Consider the following 16582-nt stretch of genomic DNA (forward strand, 5'->3'; position numbering starts at 1 on the left):
TTGGCATTAATGGCCCTGAGTGTCTTCACCTGGGAACCCCCTTCCTAGTCACCTGGGGCTGGGGTGCTATTTAAGCCAAGGCTGGGTCTTCTGCTTATTGTATGAGCTGTGGGTCTGGCCCTGGCTTTGGGAATGACTGATGATGATGATAGCAGCAGTGACAATGATGGCTGGTGAGACCCACCCTGTCACAGGGAAGCCCTGTTCCTGCTGCCCCCTCACATCCAGGCCCCACTGCTTATGTGGGTGTGCTGGGTTCAGCAAAGCCAGAGCCCTGCGTGGCAGCAGCACTTGCCAGCCCTGCACCATGAGAATCTCCCTGTGTATGTCTTGAGAGAGCATGAGTGGGGCTTTACAGTCAGCCCTGTGGTCTGTCTCTCCATGGCAGCATCTCCATGGCCTGAGATCCTGTTGAAAGGCGCTGCAGAAGAGCATCAGCCTGACTGGGCCATGCGAGAGGGCAGGTACTTCTATTTTGGGAAGGCTCAGCTTTGCCTTTCCCTCTGTGCTGGGCTCTGCAGAGCACTGGTCCCCGCTGTCCCCTTCCAGAGCAGAGATGGGGAGGGACAGGGCAGCGGTGCCTGCTCTCTGCTGGCAAGGCAGTGCAGTTATTCCTGCCTTTGCTGGGGAACCAGCTTGAACTTTTTCATGTGATGGCTTTTGCTCCTGCAAAAACTGCCTGGGAAAATAGGCAAGAGGCCCACGCTGAGATGTGCCCTGCTTTTCCCATTGCTGAGCCCACGTGCCACTGCCCGTGGGCAGGGACAGGCAGGCCGTGGCACACACGGGGTGGGGGGTGAGTGAGAAGAGGAGCAGATGGGCTGTGTGGGATGTGAGCAGGGCTGGTGCTGCACTCCAGGAGAGTTTCCAGCCCAGGGAGAGGCTGCCGAGGGGTCACCCTGGGAATGGCCCCACTTAACCCGCACCTGTACAGTGCCTTACACCCGGGGGAGATGCTTGGGTGTGGGGGAGCTCTGTGGGGCTGGTTGAGGTTTGGGGGTGTGGGAGGGGCCCTCCACCCAGCCCAGGCAGGGGGATGGCTGGATTTGTGCCAGCACAGCTGGGCTGCAGGTAGGACAGAGCAGCGCTGTGGCTCTGAGCACTGCATCTCCTTGGGACACCTCTAGTCTCGGGCTCCCCAAGGTTGTGCACCCCTGTGAGGGGCGAGGAGGTACCAGGGACCTGAATGTGGGTGTGTGGGCAGGGGGGTGCAGGAGGCACCCCCCATCCCCTGCCACTTCATGTTGCATCTTCCCATGGTGAGCTGGACCGCAGGCCCTCCTTCCCTTGGCTCTCATCCCACCTTCGTTATCCGCCTTTTCACAGCCACGTAATCTCCTTTATCGCTTCCTTTGCAGCCTTTTGTCCGACACAAAGCCCGCTCCAGCAGGAAGAAGGAGCTGTGGGAGTGCAAAGCAGGTGGCTCTTCCTGCCCTCCTTCCTTAAACCCAGGACACCTTGCAGGTGATGTAAGGGCTGGGGGCTGACTGTGACCCTCCCAGGGTAGATATGGGGCCGGCCAGGGGGCACACAGCCAGGCTCCCAGCCACAATGGGGATGGTGATGGACATCACGTTGCATCACCTGGCCTCAGGTGATGATCCAGGAGCCCACCCATGCCTGCCATCACCCAGCCCCACGGGTGGAGGCTGCCCCTGACCCCTGCTCCCTTGGTGGGGATTCAGGTGCTGGCTCTGGGTGCTTTGATGGACGTGAGGGGTTTCCCTGTGCTTCAAGTGCTTTTCCCTGGTGCTTCAAATAGTTTAACAGTGGAGAAACACCCTGTGTGTGTGCAAGCAGCTTGTGGTGGGACATGTCCTGCTACAGCTGTGCTGGGAGCCCCGGGCAGCAAGAGCTGGGCTGGGTGGGAGCACCTGGTGGTCCCCAAAGCGTGGCAGGGACAGGGCTGGTGGCCTTGGCAGCTGGATGTTAAGTGCTTCAGAGGAGGCAGGGGGCATCAGACACCAGACCCAAGCCTTTCTCTGGTGCAGGTTCAGGAGCCCATCAGTGCTGTCACCCAGGGCTGGGGACACCAGGGCTGGCCCCACAGGGCTGGGGGCTGTGGAGGCATGCCTGGAGGCCGGCTCTGGTGCCTCCATCTGTGCTGCTTCCAGCCCTGCCAAGAAACGTGAAATGGCACTTCTGCTCCGCGGTGGTGGCAGCCGCGGCCCAGGGGGGACTCGCCGAGCACCTGCTGCTGGCACTGCACGCGGCAGCCGTGCTGGGGGGGAGCCCAGGGCAAGCACAGGACAGCAGCGTGGTCCCTGCAGCTGGTGATGGGGGAAGATGAGGCCAAAAAGCCCTCCCGGGAGGGAAAGCACCTTTCCCAGGGAGGAAAGGCTGAAGCCTTTGCAGGAGGAAGGGGGCCAGCCAGCAGGTTGTCACTGGTGAGATGAGTTTGTCTTGGCACACAGCCTGGCTTTGGGAAGAGGGTGCTCCCGAGGGGCTCAGATTGTAAGTCTGAGCAGATGGAAGGGGGATGGCAGTGTCCCCATCCCTCACACGAGCTGCCCGGGGCACAGCTGCGATGCCATGGCTGCATCCGAGCAGATGGGGCACCCTCTGCTGCCGGGGGCAGGGGCTTCACGGAGGGTCCCCTGCGCAAACCTGGAGCCCAGGGGAGCAGGAGGGAGGGGGAGGCTGACCCTGAGCAGGGGGGTGGAAACAGCTCTGCTGGGGTGTGAGGCTCCATCCTCGTCTGTCACCACATCTCTGGTTACCATGACAACAGACAGGGAGGCAGGTGGGAGTGGGTTGGCAGCCCTGGGGCTGCAGGTGGGGGCCATGGACTGTCACCTGGCAGGGATGGGGGGGCAGCTGCAGGACGCCTGGGTCCCTCTTGGGCCCTGTATGGTGGGGAGGGAGGCTGGGCAGGGTTCAGCCTGCACACTCTGAGCTCCCTGCTATCCTGCTCCGGACCAAAATCCCCTGGGCAGGGGACAGAGTGGGTTCATCTGGGGGCACAGGCGCTGCGGCATGGCCGGGCAGCCCCTGTGCCGGGCGGTTTGGCGCAGCGAGGCTCTGGCTGGTGCTGAGCTGAGCAGTTGAGTCACGCTGCTACCCCAAGCACTGCCAGACAGGGCTGCTTGGTGGGGAGTGTGTGCTCAGGCCACCGTGGGGCTGGTGGCCTCCCGGGGTGGCAGAGACCCAAAGCAGGGGGTATAGGGTAGGGCTGTGCCCCAGCTCATGGTGATACCCTCCCCATGTTCCTCCAGCACAGGGGATGTGTCCCCTGCCCCAGGCACCCCCAGCACATGTGGGGACAGAGGGGAGTGGGTGGCTGCAGGTCCCTCTGCCACTGTCCCTGTTCCCAGCTGGCTGCCAGGCCCCAAGGAACGAGGTGAGCAGTCTTGGGGAGCACAGGCACCCCCAGCCCACGCGCCCACTCGCGCCAGCAGCTCTTGGCATGTGGGGAGTGTGTTCCTGGCAGCCCGGCCCTCTCCCATCTGGTATTTATCTCCTTCCCGAAATCCCTCCTGCTGCGGGGGGGATGCCTGGCTCCGGGGGGAGCACACAGGCCCCACTGCTCACTCTGCAGCTCGGCAGTCATCGTGCTGGCTTGGGGAAGAGGCAAGGCTGAAACACTGGGGGTGGGTGAGGGGAATCCCCCATCCCCAAAATGCATGAGAGTCCCAGGAGGTTTTGCTGGGTGCTCTGGGACAGCACAGCTGGCTGCAGGCCCTGAGGGACACATTTGCCCCAAGCAAGCTCCCCGCCCCTGACTGGCAGCGACAGGGGCTGCTGCACCAGGGAGGGGGCATATCATTCCCCCCATCCCCCAGTGCTGCTGGCTGGCTGCCAGAAACCCATCAGCACCGCCCCCCCCCCCCCCAAATTCTGGGTGCCCCAAAGCTGCAGGAGTCGGGAGAGCCCACGGGTTGCCTGGCAACAGCAGCCAGGCAGTGATGGGGAGCAGTCCAGGAGAGCAGTTGCCATGGAGACTGGAGAAGTGCGATCGTCTTGGCAACAGTCCCGTTTCCCCATCATTTGGGGTTGTATCCTAAGGAGATGCCCCCTGCCTGGGGTTCCCCAGCCCACCACCCACTCGGGCCTCCCTGGGTGGGGAGGGAGGTGGCAGTGCCCCCCATCCCCTGGGGAAAGCCTGCGCTGCCAGCACATCTCCCCCAACTTCCCGGCGCGAAGGAAGAGGCGAGGCTGCGCTCTGCTCCTTGGCTTTATCGCTCACACACCACCACAAGTTGCTCCTGGCCGGGAGGCGGGCAGGAAAGCTGGGCACAGTGGGGACCCCAGGGCTGCCCCCCCTGCTCCGGGAGGAGAGGAGGACACTGCAGAGACAGGCGGAGGCACATTGTCCCCTTCCCTGGGTGGCAGAGCAGCTGGTGAAGTGACATCCTTCATCGCTGCCAGTCCCTAAGTGCTCCTGCACAGTTTGGGCAGTGGCTTCAGGCACACGGTTTGGGGAAGTGAGGACAATGGTGGCATCAAGATGTGCCACTGTGGTGGCTTTGTGGGGGCTGTGTCCTGCCAACCCTGGTTTTACCCACACCACCCTCCCCGTGCGCTGGAGAAGCCAAAAATGAGAAAAATCCTGCCTGGCTTTGGGGGGATCAGGTCTGGGAAGAGGGCACAGGGAACACCCCAGTGCAGGGCTGGGGACTCAGCTCTGCAACTCAGGCACTGAGTACATTTCCCCCAAGCCTTCATGTTCAGTGCGGGGGGAATCCCTCTGGCAGACAAAGTGAGGGTCACAAGGCTGTAACTCTGCTTCCCCCTCCCCAAAACAGATGGGGGGGCACACAATGACCTTAGTTCCTCTTAATAGGAACCCCTTGGCTGCAGTGAGACAGCTGAGATTTCTGCAGGCTCTAGGCTTGGCTCTGTTGACGCTGCCCCTACCTGCAGCCCACCCCTCCCCCAGGTGCTCTCAGGCCTGGTAGAGGGGCACCACGCGGTCGATGGGCCCCCGGCAGATGGGGCAGAGGCGGGCAGGCAAGGCCTGGAAGCAGCGGAAGCAGCAGCAGATGTGGCCGCAGCCCAAGAGGACGCACTCACGGGGCCGCGTCAGGCAGATCACGCAGGAATCCTCGGGCCCCCCGTCCCCTATCTCCTCACTGTCCGGCTCCTTGTCCTCCTGCTTGAGGCGGGCGCGGCGGTAGGCACGGCACAGGGCGTGCAGGAGGACGGCCAGGCCTGCCGCAGCACACAGCATGGCTGCTCCTTTCCAGAGCCCGCTGACCGACTCCAGCTCTGCCAGCACCGTCTGCCAGTCCCCCAGGCTCAGGAAATACTCGCCGCCCCGGGCTGGCGGCTGGAGGTGCAGGGAGCCGTCGGGGTGCAGGGCCAGCTCCCCAATGCCCGTCAGCCCGGCCCCCACTCGCAGCATTTCTTCTGTCTCCAGAATGCCCTTGGGCTTCTCCCCGCTCAGGTACTGGCCCAGCAGGTCACGGAAGCCGTGGGCCGGCTGCTGGAACCGCTCGTACACTGTCTCCAGGGGCAGGCAGATGGCTCGGAGTGGGCTCTCCACACTCACCTGTGTCACTGCCTCAGTGTCCGGTGAGGCCAGCAAGAAAGGGACGGTGTAGACTTGCTCCGAGAGGACTCGCTCGCTCTCACTCCTGCAAGCAGACAGCACAGCACTGGGATGTGGACAAAGGGTAGGGACTAGAGCCTTTAACCAAGCCACCTTCTGTCTCTCAAATAGCCCCAGGTGACGAGGGTCTGGACCCACTGCTGCAAGCCCACCCCTGCTGTCACCTCCCATTGCTCACCAGCTCCGGGCCAAGCTGTTCCAGATCAGCCGATGCTCTTTCAGCAGCAGTTTCTGGATCACGCCCTGCAGCCCCTCATGGTAATGGCTGGTCAGTGCAGCCTTGGCGGGCAGCACTATGCCTAAGGGCCAAGAAATGCATCACAGCCAAAGGACGAGAGCCCAGCTCCTGTTCCCAGTGTGGGGCCACAGGGTCTCCTTACCTTCCAGGGCAACGTAAGGTAGGCACCTCGCATCAGCTGCAGACACCAGTGCTGGTAAATCATCATTAACGTGGAGCTTTGGGGCCTCCTGGAAGAGCAGGGGCTGAGTATGAACATCGGGAGGGGCAGATGGGCTGGCAGGCAGAGGATGGGTCATGCATGGCTTTGTGGGGATCTCTGGCAGGATATAACCTGCTTGGTCTTAGGCATCGTGATACTGGCAGAGGATGCGGCAGGCTGCAGTCATCAGCAACGTGCACCCAAATCAAAGGCTCTGGGCTGGGTGCTGTAGGGCAGCAGGGAAGGGACAGTGGGTAGGAGGGAGCACCTGCGGGACAGGGCTACCTGTATCTGTGCCACAACTCTGGCTTTCTTCCTGTACAGATAGTAGAAGAGGCCGGAGAAGGCGAGGCTGGAACCCAGACACAGCAGCTCCCCAGGAGTGATGAGCGGTGCGTCCATGGTTCCAGGCTCGGGCGGCACGCCTGCAAGGTGAGCGTGTGGGCTGATGGATGGGGCTGTGTCGGCCCAGGGGCAGGGATGACCCGGCACCCCCGTCCCCAGGGCAGGGACGCCCCACTGCCTCTGTCCCCAAGGCGCTGCCACCCTCGGGCCAAGCCCGCTCGTGGCCCCGGCTGGAGCAGTTCAGCTCCAGCACCCACAGGTATCTGGCAGCCCCGGCCCGACCCAGCACCCCGTGCCCAGCCAGCGTCCAGAGGCGCCCGTCTTGCCCTGCGCCCAGGACCGGGCCGAGGCCCAGCGCCCGTGACCCAGCCGGGCCCTGCGCCCAGGTCCCGCCTAGGCCCGACACCCCCGATCTGTCCCGGCGCCAGCACCCGGCTCGGCCCCAGCCCCGGTCCCGCCGCTCCGCTCACCCCGGCCCCGCTGCCCCAGTGCCCCCGCGGCCGGAGGCGCCCAGGCCCGGACCCTCGCCCCGCCCCGCCTGCTGGGAAATGTAGTTTGGGCTCCTCGGCGCGGCGGCCGGGCGAGCGGCGCCGAAACTACATCCCCCAGCGTCCCCGCGCCGAACTACAGCTCCCGTCGGGCCTTGCGCCAGCAGCCCGCGGGACTACAACTCCCGGCGGCCTTTGCGCGTCCCCGTGTCCGCCGGCCCGGAGCGGGGGTGTCGGGGGAGCCCGGTGCGGGGCGGGGGGCGGCCAGGGCAGGCCCCAGGCGCTCTGCGGAGAGCGCTCGGCCACGGCCCAGCCCCAGGGCTGGATGGGGTCACCCGCGGTGTCACCCCCGCTTGGGGGGCAATGGGACCCCTTGGGTGGCCGTTCTGCGGAGGGACCCTCTGGCTGGGGCTGGGCCGGGGCCGTGGGGCTGTCTCAGCCCGGCTGCTGGCCCCCGTCACCCCAGCCTCACCCAGACCCACCCTCGGTGTCCACCGGCCACCCTGCTCGGTGCCAGCCGGCTCACGACCCCCCCATGCCTGTGGCTGGGGGTCACCTGTCCCCCCAGCCCTACCCGGGGTGCTGAGGGTCAGTCTGCGCTGCCGCCTCCTTCCCCACGCGTCTGCTCCTCTCCCTCTCTTCCCCAAGACATCTCATCTCCTTGGGATTTCTCATTCCCTGCTCCCATCCCACTGGATGTCTCATCTCCCACACTTCCCCCGGCGTTTGGGTCACTCCTTGCTCCAGCTCCCGTCTCTCCCCCTGCCCTGACACCACAAAGGACTCAGAACCGCTGGAGTAAGTGGAAACTGCTTTTAATAGTTAAATAAATTCAGCGACAGCTACCCACAGCTGAAGGCACCAGAGTCCCCGCTTGCTGGCACCTGCTGGTCCCAGCAGAGGTGGATGGGGAAGCCAAGCCAGATCGGGAAGGGTGAGGGAAGAGCGGAGCTGGGGGGCACCCAGTCTCCACCTCCAGCAGGTCGGGGACAGGAGCTGGGGGCTCGGCTCTAATGCTCTCCCTGGGACCTCTCTGACCTGCCTGCCTGGGAGGGGACGCGGCACTGAGGGAACTGAGCTGTGCCCATCTCTAGCACATCAGGGTTTGGGGGGCAGAGCTGTGTTTTGGGGGTGCTACGGCTTCTCTGCCAGCCGTGCCTGGCCCCAGGCTGTAAATGGGGCTGCAGCGGGTGCCTGGTGTGTGCAGGGGAGGGGGGCAGAGGTGGGGTGAGGCAGCGGTGTGCAGGGGGGACCGCGATGAGGGTGACCCGGGGGGTGGCCCTGCTCTCTGCCTGTGGGCCAGCTCAGGCAGCTGGCGAGGGCTGGGGTGGGGGGCACAGCAGAGCATCATCCTTTCCGTCCCCAGCACCCTCCCTGTCCCTACCACACCTCACAGTGCTTGCCAGGGTTCATGGGGGAGCCGAGGGGGCAGCCAAAATGTTCCACAAAGTCCCGGGAGTTGCTGAGGGTGCCAATGACGCGGTACTTGTCGGGGCTGTGGGGGTCGGTCACCAGCCCTTCATGGGAGCTCTCGGGCGTCCGGACAGAGCACCAGACCTGTTGGAGGTGAAGCAGACTTGGGGATGGGGGGCAGAGCCACCTGGGCTGGATGGGGGGCTGTGGGGAGGCTCTGAGAAGCCAGGGAGAGGTGGGGAACCCACCAGCCTGCCCACCTGCGCGAAGCCCACAAAGAAGAGCTGGTGGTTGGTGAGCCCCAGGGCTGGCAGGCGCTTCTCCTCCCCGTTCTTCTGCAGCCAGGACTTGTATGCCTGCGGGAGGGGCACCCTGAAGCCCAGGAGAGGTACAGATGGGCACTGGGGTCCCTGTCCCCTTGGGACGGTGGCACTCACGTTGTAGGCTGCCTTGAGCCCGCCATTGTCAGCGATGTTCTCGCCCAGCGTCTGCCGGCCATTGACCTTCTCGTGGTGGACGGTGTAGCGGCCGTACTGCTCTGTCATGCACGCTGTCCGGTTCTTGAAGGCCTCGAGGGAGGAGTTCTGCCACCATGGCCGCAGGTTGCCCTCCTTGTCATACTCCCGCCCTGAAGGATCGAGCCGTGGGGTGGGACCGGGGGACACCAGCCCCCTGCAAAGCCTCCGCTACAGGGGTTCTGAACCAGGGTGGGGTGTGCTGGTGACAGCCTCCGGGGACACCAGGGGACCTGGCGCCCTGGGTCCATGCACAGGGGAGATAATGTCCCCCAGGCCCTACGCTGGGTGGGCTCTGGCTGGGGCTCAGCTGTGTGCTTGGGTCCCCAGCCATCCCCTGGTGCATCCCACCGTACTAAGCCAAATTTGCCACTCCAAAATCCCCCATTGACCCCATCTCGGCTCCGGGGCTGCAGTGAAGGCGCAAAGCAGAGTGGATGTGAGAGGGACCCATCCCGCACCCTGTGGAGGAGGAGGAGGAGGATGAGGAGGGGGCCGGGGCTGCAGACACCGTGTCCTCACCAAGCGGATGGAGCGAAAGCTGCACAGAGAAGCCGGGGGGAGGTATCAGCGGGTGTCACCTGGGGAGACAGGATGATAGAAGGGGGAGGTGGCCAGAGGGGCAGGAGCATGCATGATGCAATGGATGGCGTAAGCGGGACCCCCGCGGCACCCCCTCCCCACACCAAGGGCAGGGGTGGGTGAGGGTCTGGGGGGGGACAGGAAGGCGATGGGGGTCAGGGCCGGTGCTGCCTGCAGGCTCTCACCTTGGTCATCGAACGCGTGGGTCAGCTCGTGCCCCATCACCACACCGATGCCACCGAAATTCAGGGCTCTGTGGGACCGTGGGAAAGAGATGGGTAAGTGTAGGGGGACGATGTGTCGCAGCGTGTCCCCAGCCTGGGCACCCCCTCCGTAGTCTTGGCACCCAGCAGGGCTCTGCTCTGGTTGGCTCCCAGTTGTTGGGGATGCTGGTAGCCCCACAGGGACTTTTCAGGCTGCCTCGGCTGCAGGATGTAAAGCCTTGAGGGACCCTGAAGCCTCTCCAGGGCTTTGTTTCATGACTGTGTGGGGCTCCATAGAGTGCTGGTCCTGATCCAGCCCATGCTCCCCCACCTCCAGAAGATGCCCCCATCCCCATGCCAGGCTCACTTGGGGTGGTTGCGGGCATAGAAGGGAGCCTGCAGGATGCCGGCGGGAAAGACGATCCCATTCTTGGTGGGCAGGTAGTAGGCGTTGACGGTCTGCGGGGTCATGCTCCACCTGGGGCAGGGAGGTGGGATGGGGACAGGCAGGGATCTGTCCCCTCTCCCCTCCAGCACCCTCCTGTGCCACCTCCCACCACAGGACCCCTGTGCTGCCCTGCTCAGGGCTGGCACTGCTGGCCCTCTCACCTTGTGACCAAGGGACCCTGTCCCAGGGACAAGCCAGAGCCACCACAGGTGACCTAAAACACTGTGCCACCCAGTGTGGGGACCTTCCTCCCAGTGAACCAGTGTCACCCAGATCATATTGGGATAGTGCTGTGACACCATGCTGGTGTCACATCCTCTGCCCCCCGATCAGACTCTCCCCCTTACTGGTCACGGTTGGGGGGTTTCCGGAGCTGGTCGGCCATCACTTTGGCAGAGAAGTTGTAGAAGTTGAGCATGTTCTGGAAGAAGGAGTCCTCTGAGACCTCGTACTGGTGAGGAAGAGGAGGGATGAGGAGGGGTCCACCATGGTGGTTTCCCCTACCCTGGCCAGGATGCGCTCAGTACCAGAGTGGCTCCATATAATGCCCTGTCCCAAATAGGGACACTGTCCGACCATGTGGCCCCCCAGGGCCTGGCGCGAGCAGGGACCAGACCCCCTCACTCCCCATGAGCTGGGTGCCTCCCTACCCCATCATAGACATCGTCCAGCTCCTTGTTGTCCAGGATGAAGTCGGGGAAGCCGATCATGTCGTAGATGGTGTCTGCCTGCATGGGGAGAGGCCCTGGCAGTGAGGTGGGGTAGGGGGGCTTACCGGGATCAGGGGAGGTCTCCTACCCACTGCCCTCCCCATGGTCACCTTCTCCTTCGCAGCCTGCCTGGTCTTCTCATCCATCCAGTCCAGCTGGTCCAGGGACACCTCAAAGGCCGCTCGGATCTCGCTGATCATCTCCTCAGCCTGGGGAGGGGACAGAATGGAGCCCTCCCTGCCCCCTACAACCACTCAGGCTGGGACAGGGTGGGCAGGATGTGACCTCCCCGGGGCTGGGGGACCTGTTTCCTTGCTCCCACCTTCTAGCCCTGGGATTTGGGGGAAAATGGGGGGTTCCCACGGATGGTGATGGGGAGGGGATGGGGGCAGAAGTGTCCTCACAATGGATTTGCTGTCCCGGTCAAAGGTGGCTTTGACAAAGAGGGAGCCCAGGGCAAATCCCAGCGTGTCATCTGTGTTGGAGATGCAGGTTTGCCAGCGGGGTGTGCAGGACTGTGGGAGCAAGAGGGGGGTCTGTGAGAACCTCAGCCCCCTCCCCTGTTCCCCCCTTCCCCCAGCCCAGCTCTGCCCCCTCCCCAGCGGTGAGACATTCAGCAGCTAAACCCCTATCCCAAAAGATGATCCCTGAGTTCCCTCTGCAGCATCCAGGGCTCAGCATCCCAAGGGCAGAGGTGGTCCTGTCTGCTTCAAGGCTGGGGGTGGAGCAGGCTAGTCCCAGGGCCCCCCTTTTACCTTCCTGGTGCCATAGAGTGTCTCCAGCAGCCTCTCTTGGGCTGTCTCGAAGCGCTGGTCCAGACTAGAGGCTGTCTTCTGCACCAGGTTCCAGATCAGGTAGTTGTTCAGGATGCTGCAGGAACACAGAGGTGCCATGGATTGCCATGGGCATGGTCCATGGGGGATGCTCCAGCCACCAGCGAGCCCATAACATGCCTCTGCCATGGGGGCAGCCCTCAATGGGCCATGGTGGGGACACATGGGTGTCTCACCTCCTGTCCGTGCCGTTGATCAAGTCAGAGACTTGCTGGAGGTACGTGTCCCCATACACCACCACGGGCTCTGTGTCTGCCAGCTCCAGCGGGGCCAGAGCATAGGACAGGTAATCCAGCCAGTCGATGGCGGGGGCCAAGGCCTGGGGGGACACAGGGATGCAGCATCTGGGTGCTTGGCACAGCTCTGCCCCATCCTGCCTGACATGGGAAGATCCCCCAGGGCAGGGGCTGTGCTCCCTGTGAAGGTCCGAAGGTCACTCGCCACCCCAGATCACTTCTGTGCCCCAAACCCTTCCCATGGCTCAATGCTGCAGCACAAGGAGGGGACCCCAGGACACCTTCATAAGGGGTGGCAGCTCCCCCCAAATCCTAATGACTGGGGGGATGATCACCTAACCCAGCGCATGTCCCAGAACAGATGGGGCTGCCTGCGGTGTCCTGGGGGGCACGAGTGGGCACAGACCCCTCGGTGCACGACTGGACAACCCACCCCTTGCATCCACCGAGGTTTCCCCCAGGCTGTGCTATGTTCTCCCCACCTGCAGCTCAGCGATGCTCATCTTGTGGTAGATTTTTTCATCGTCCCGTCGCTCAGCCTGGGGCACGGTGATGTTGGCCAGCTGGGTTTCAAAGTCCAGCACCTGCTGCATCTGGAGGCGGGTGGGCTCCGGGGTCCCCCCCAGCAGGGTGCCCAGCTCCACCATGTAGTCCAGGTACGCTGCCAGGACCTGGCAGGACCCCAGACCCTGGCTCAGCCCCAGTCACAGCTCATCCCGCCTCCCTGGGGGGCTCAGAGCTACTGCTCGCCGCAGCCTAGGGACATGCCACCCGCTGGGCAGGGTGTGGGTGCCAGGGGCACCCCAGCGCTGCTTGCACCCCATTGCCATGGGTTTCCCCTGACTGCTGTCAGCAGAGCCCAGCCTCACCCTGTCATTGGCAGTTTTGTTCAGGTAGTAATCTCGGGATGGGAGGAAAAGCCCCGACTGGTCCACCTGGGAGGAGAGAGGAACAGCATGGGCAGCCCAGTGCCCTCCCGGTGCCTGCCACCCCTCAGTGCCAAGGTGCCAACCTGGATGACATTGCTGTTGGAACTCTTGGAGTCTGCACCCACGTACACCGTGAAGAAAGGGGTTGCTCGGTATGTGCCTGACACCATCTTGAGGACCTCCATGAAGCTGGTCTGGTTCCAGGAGCCGGTGACATTCCACCCTCCAATCTGCTGGCAGATGGACCCGGTACCTCAAGGAGGGATGGGGTCTGTCCCCAAGGGCTGCCCGCACCCCAGAAACATGAAGAGCTGAGTGGGAAACACACTGGGCTGAGCCCTGACAGCTCAGCTCATGTGTGGATGGCTGCCCACCTTATCGATGAGCTCCATGAGGGGCTGGGAGCCCAGCTCCTCTATCCTTTGCTCCTTGAGGCAGGACAGGTAGTACCGCTGTGTCTTCCGCTCTGCCTCGCTGCTGGAGTTGAAGGTGGCGTTCTCTGCAGGAGGCTGCAGGTCAGCCCCAGGGACACAGGGGCTCTGCCTGCCTGCACCTGGAGGTCACCCCCAGTGGCCCTGACCCCCCCGGTGCCCACCTAGGAGATGCTTCATGATGGCCTGGTTCTGGTCCCAGATGCTGTTGAAGGTGCTCCACTTGGAGCGCCCGTTGGGCAGGGGGTTCCTCTTGATCCAGCCCCCACATGAATACTGGTAGAAGTCCTGGCACGGGTCTGTCTCCACATCCAGGGCCTCCAGGATCTTGCTGGCCACCCGGACGCAGGCGTCCGTCAGGCACATGCTGTGTGAGGGGTCTGGTAGGGAAGGCACACACAAGGCTTTGTGTGTGTACCGGGGGAAACTGAGGCACGGCCAAGCCCTGGGCAGGGCAGAGCACCCGCAGCAGGAGGCCCACACTGACCCGTCCCTCCCCATCCTGCCCTGTCCCCCCTGGGTTTGGGGACACCACACAGCCACCCCAGCAGGGCCATGAGGCCCCTCCCTACCTCTGCGGTACTGGATGGCCAGGGCGATGACGGCGATGCCGAGCAGCAGGGCCAGGGAGACGGCGATGGCACAGAGCACCAGCTCCAGCTGGCTGCGCGAGGCCAGGCGGCTCAGCAGCGGCCCCGGCCCCTTCCGAAACCCCACCTGGGCAGGAGCAGGACCTGCCATCGCACCGCGCTGGGGACTGAACCTCACTGCTCCCCCTACCCCACTGCTCCCTGGTGCCCGGTTCAGCTGTGTGATGAGGTGGGACTGGAGCATCCCCCGGGAGGTGCCCAGGGCACCAGCCCCAGCAAGCCTGTGGTGGGTGCTGGCAGCCCCCCAAGCCACAAGGAGGGATGATGGCCCAGGCACAATCTCTGCTGCATTTTGGCTGCCTCCCAGCATGTCCCTGGGGACAGCCAGGGCTGGCTTGGCTCCCAGCCCTGCTCCTGCTGCCCACCCGGCTGCGGGCAGGCTCTGGCTGTGGGTGAGGAGGGGGGCCAGGAATGATGCAAGGAGGAAGATGGAGGGGCCGGCGCAGACCTCACCTCCACACTGTCAGGAGAGGCACTTCCATCCACCGCTGGCTCCAGCCCCTCATCGTCCTGCAGCGTGGCACGCTTGTAGTCAGGCATCTGCCGAGGGAGGAAGCGGGCTGGGATGGGGGTGCAGGGAGTGCCCCCTGACCCGCCACCCCCTCCAGCTCTTACAGCAAGGGCAGGTGCCCACTCGATGGGTGCACGGGGGGCTGGGGCAGCCCCTGACTCCCCTCACTGTGCGTGGGCCTCCCCCAGGGGCTGTCCCCAGCACTGGGTGGCCCCAGGAAGCACAGGGAGAGCTGCTGATGGGGGCCTCGGGGGTTCACGCCGGAGCATCCCTCTACGTCACCATGGCAGCCATGGCATCAGCCCTGCCGACAGGTGCCACATCGCCACGGAGACGTGGTCCTTGTTGCCTGGCAACCATTGCCTAGTGCTGCTGCCTCACCCCTCCTCCCCTGCCTGGAACTTTCCATGCAGATGTGCACCGGTCCGAAACATCTGGAAGCATCTCCCACCCCACCCTGGTCCCAGGGGTGCCCAGGATGCAGAGCTGAGCCTGTGCAGGCAGACCATGTGCAGGCAGAGAGGGCACTATGGGAGATGCTGGCTGGCAGGACAGGACCCCCTCGCTCCCAGCCTTGCAGGGCAGCCTGGGAAGGGCTACTTGCATCAACCCGGCTATGAGAGCTGCTGAGGACTCAGCCAGGAGGGAAGTGGTGGAGCTGAGCCAGCAGCTTTGGAGGGGGGGATGAGCTGGAGGAAAAAGCTGGAGGCTTTGGTGGAAGAGAATCAGCAATGCTGCTGATTGCAAGTCATCATTAGGCTTCAGAGTTAATGCCTGGGTGGGTTGCAGCTCACCCTCCTGTCCGTGCTGCTGACTAAGGTGGATGCCCTGGAGCTGCCTGCGGGGCTGGTGTTGGGGGCCAGGAAGGAGCTGGGGCATGAAGAAGGATGGGCAGGGGGTGAAGCAGAGCAAGTGCCCCATGCTTGGCTCTGCCCACTGCCATCCCTCTGGGGCAGGGGGAGCTTTGCCAAGAGCTGCCATGGCAGGAGGGCAGGGGGCTGGGATTGGCAGCTGGCTGGAGCCCCCAGCTGGGGCGGGCTCCTGGGAACCACTGATATTGGGAGGAACAGCTCAGCATCCTGTGGGAGCTCAGCCTGGAAGGCCCCCCACCGTCTCGGCTCCCCCACCACACTCCCGTCCTCTCCAGGGTGGTCCTTGTCCTCCTGGGCACCAGCCAGCAGCACACCCTCCCTGGCACCTCCTGGCTCCCCAAAGCAGGACCTGGTCCTGAGGCTCATCCTGCACCCTCTGTGGGGGTGAGACCCGTAGGGACTGGGGCCCCTGCTCCCTCCAGGGGTGCTGCCTTGGGGGACACCCTACGAGCAGCATCACTGTACCCCAGCTGCAGCAGAGCAGGTTCTGTGGGGTCACCCCCGAGCTGCCCCACCTCCCTCTGCCCGACCCCAGGCAGGGGTTTGGGGGGGGGGCTCTTCCTCCACCTTCTCCCTCCTCCGTGGGGGACGGGGACCCTCCAGCCACGCAGTTCCCCCAGGCCTGGCCCCACGCAGCCCCCTGCATCTCCCAGGCTCTCGCCCCCCGGACAGCCCCAGCCCCCTTCCTCCCGCAGGTTCCTTCCAGGTCCTTGAGTCCTCCAGCCCCCAGGTTCTTCTCTGTCCCCCGAGCCGGTACCCACGTCTCCCCCTCCTCCTGCCCCACTCCCCACCCGTTGCCCCTGCCCGGTCCCCCCGCCTCGAGCCACTGCCCCGGACACTCACAGCGTGTCCGAGCTCCTGGAGGGCCACGTTCATCCTGGCCATCCCGGGCCGCCTCCCGCTTAGCTCCGCTCCTTGCCCGGGCCGCGCCGGGCCCCCGCCGCCGCCGCAGCGCCGCCTGCCTCCGCCGCCGCCATGGTCCGCACCGGGCGCTGCGCCGCCGCCGGGACCGGGACCGGGACTGGGCAGGGATGGGGCCTCACCGGAGGGATGGAGCAGCGGCGGCTGGTACCGGCTGGGCGCGGCCCGCGGGCACCGGGCGGGCGCGGCTGGGGCCGGCGCCTCGGGGGGTGGCTGGAGCGGGGACACCAGTGCCCAGCCCGGTCGTACGGCTCCGCTCCGCTCCACCCGACCCCGCCGCCAAGGTGACCGCCGTGTGCGCGGGAGGAGCCCCGCACCGGCAACACACGGGAGCAGCACCGGCACCTGCACCCTCGCCAGTGAGGGAGGTGCACCGGCACCGGCACTCGGACAGACACCCGGTATGGGCAGCAGCACCGGGCTTACAGCCGAACACTCGCCACGGGCACCGGCACGCTGACATGTACCGGCACTGGGCTTCAGCACCCGGGGAGGCACACTAGC

General features: G+C 64.7%; 2 protein-coding genes across 2 annotated transcripts; both read right to left on the minus strand.

Moving 5' to 3' along the window:
• Positions 1–4163: 4163 nt before the first annotated feature.
• On the minus strand, positions 4164–6868 carry LOC309441431 (mitochondrial ubiquitin ligase activator of nfkb 1-A-like). Its single transcript, XM_082056102.1, has 5 exons — positions 6807–6868; positions 6277–6416; positions 5932–6019; positions 5730–5850; positions 4164–5576 (listed from the first exon to the last, which is right to left on the minus strand). The coding sequence occupies exons 2-5, from the start codon at positions 6391–6393 to the stop codon at positions 4886–4888; spliced, it is 1017 nt and encodes a 338-aa protein (XP_081912228.1). The 5' UTR covers positions 6394–6416; positions 6807–6868; the 3' UTR covers positions 4164–4885.
• A 1076-nt stretch (positions 6869–7944) lies between these two features.
• ECE2 (endothelin converting enzyme 2) lies at positions 7945–16042 on the minus strand (the record flags this gene model as incomplete). Its single annotated transcript, XM_082055907.1, has 19 exons — positions 7945–8381; positions 8498–8593; positions 8675–8865; positions 9520–9587; positions 9905–10015; positions 10333–10436; positions 10636–10713; positions 10806–10904; positions 11100–11210; positions 11451–11565; positions 11705–11847; positions 12247–12435; positions 12634–12699; positions 12777–12923; positions 13068–13192; positions 13289–13504; positions 13697–13841; positions 14228–14314; positions 16001–16042. 19 exons carry the CDS (start codon positions 16040–16042, stop codon positions 8205–8207), a joined length of 2310 nt encoding a protein of 769 aa, XP_081912033.1. The 3' UTR covers positions 7945–8204.
• Between the last annotated feature and the right edge of the window lie 540 nt (positions 16043–16582).

Source organism: Streptopelia decaocto, assembly GCF_964273445.1.
Source record: "Streptopelia decaocto genome assembly, chromosome: 6".
NCBI lineage: Eukaryota > Metazoa > Chordata > Aves > Columbiformes > Columbidae > Streptopelia > Streptopelia decaocto.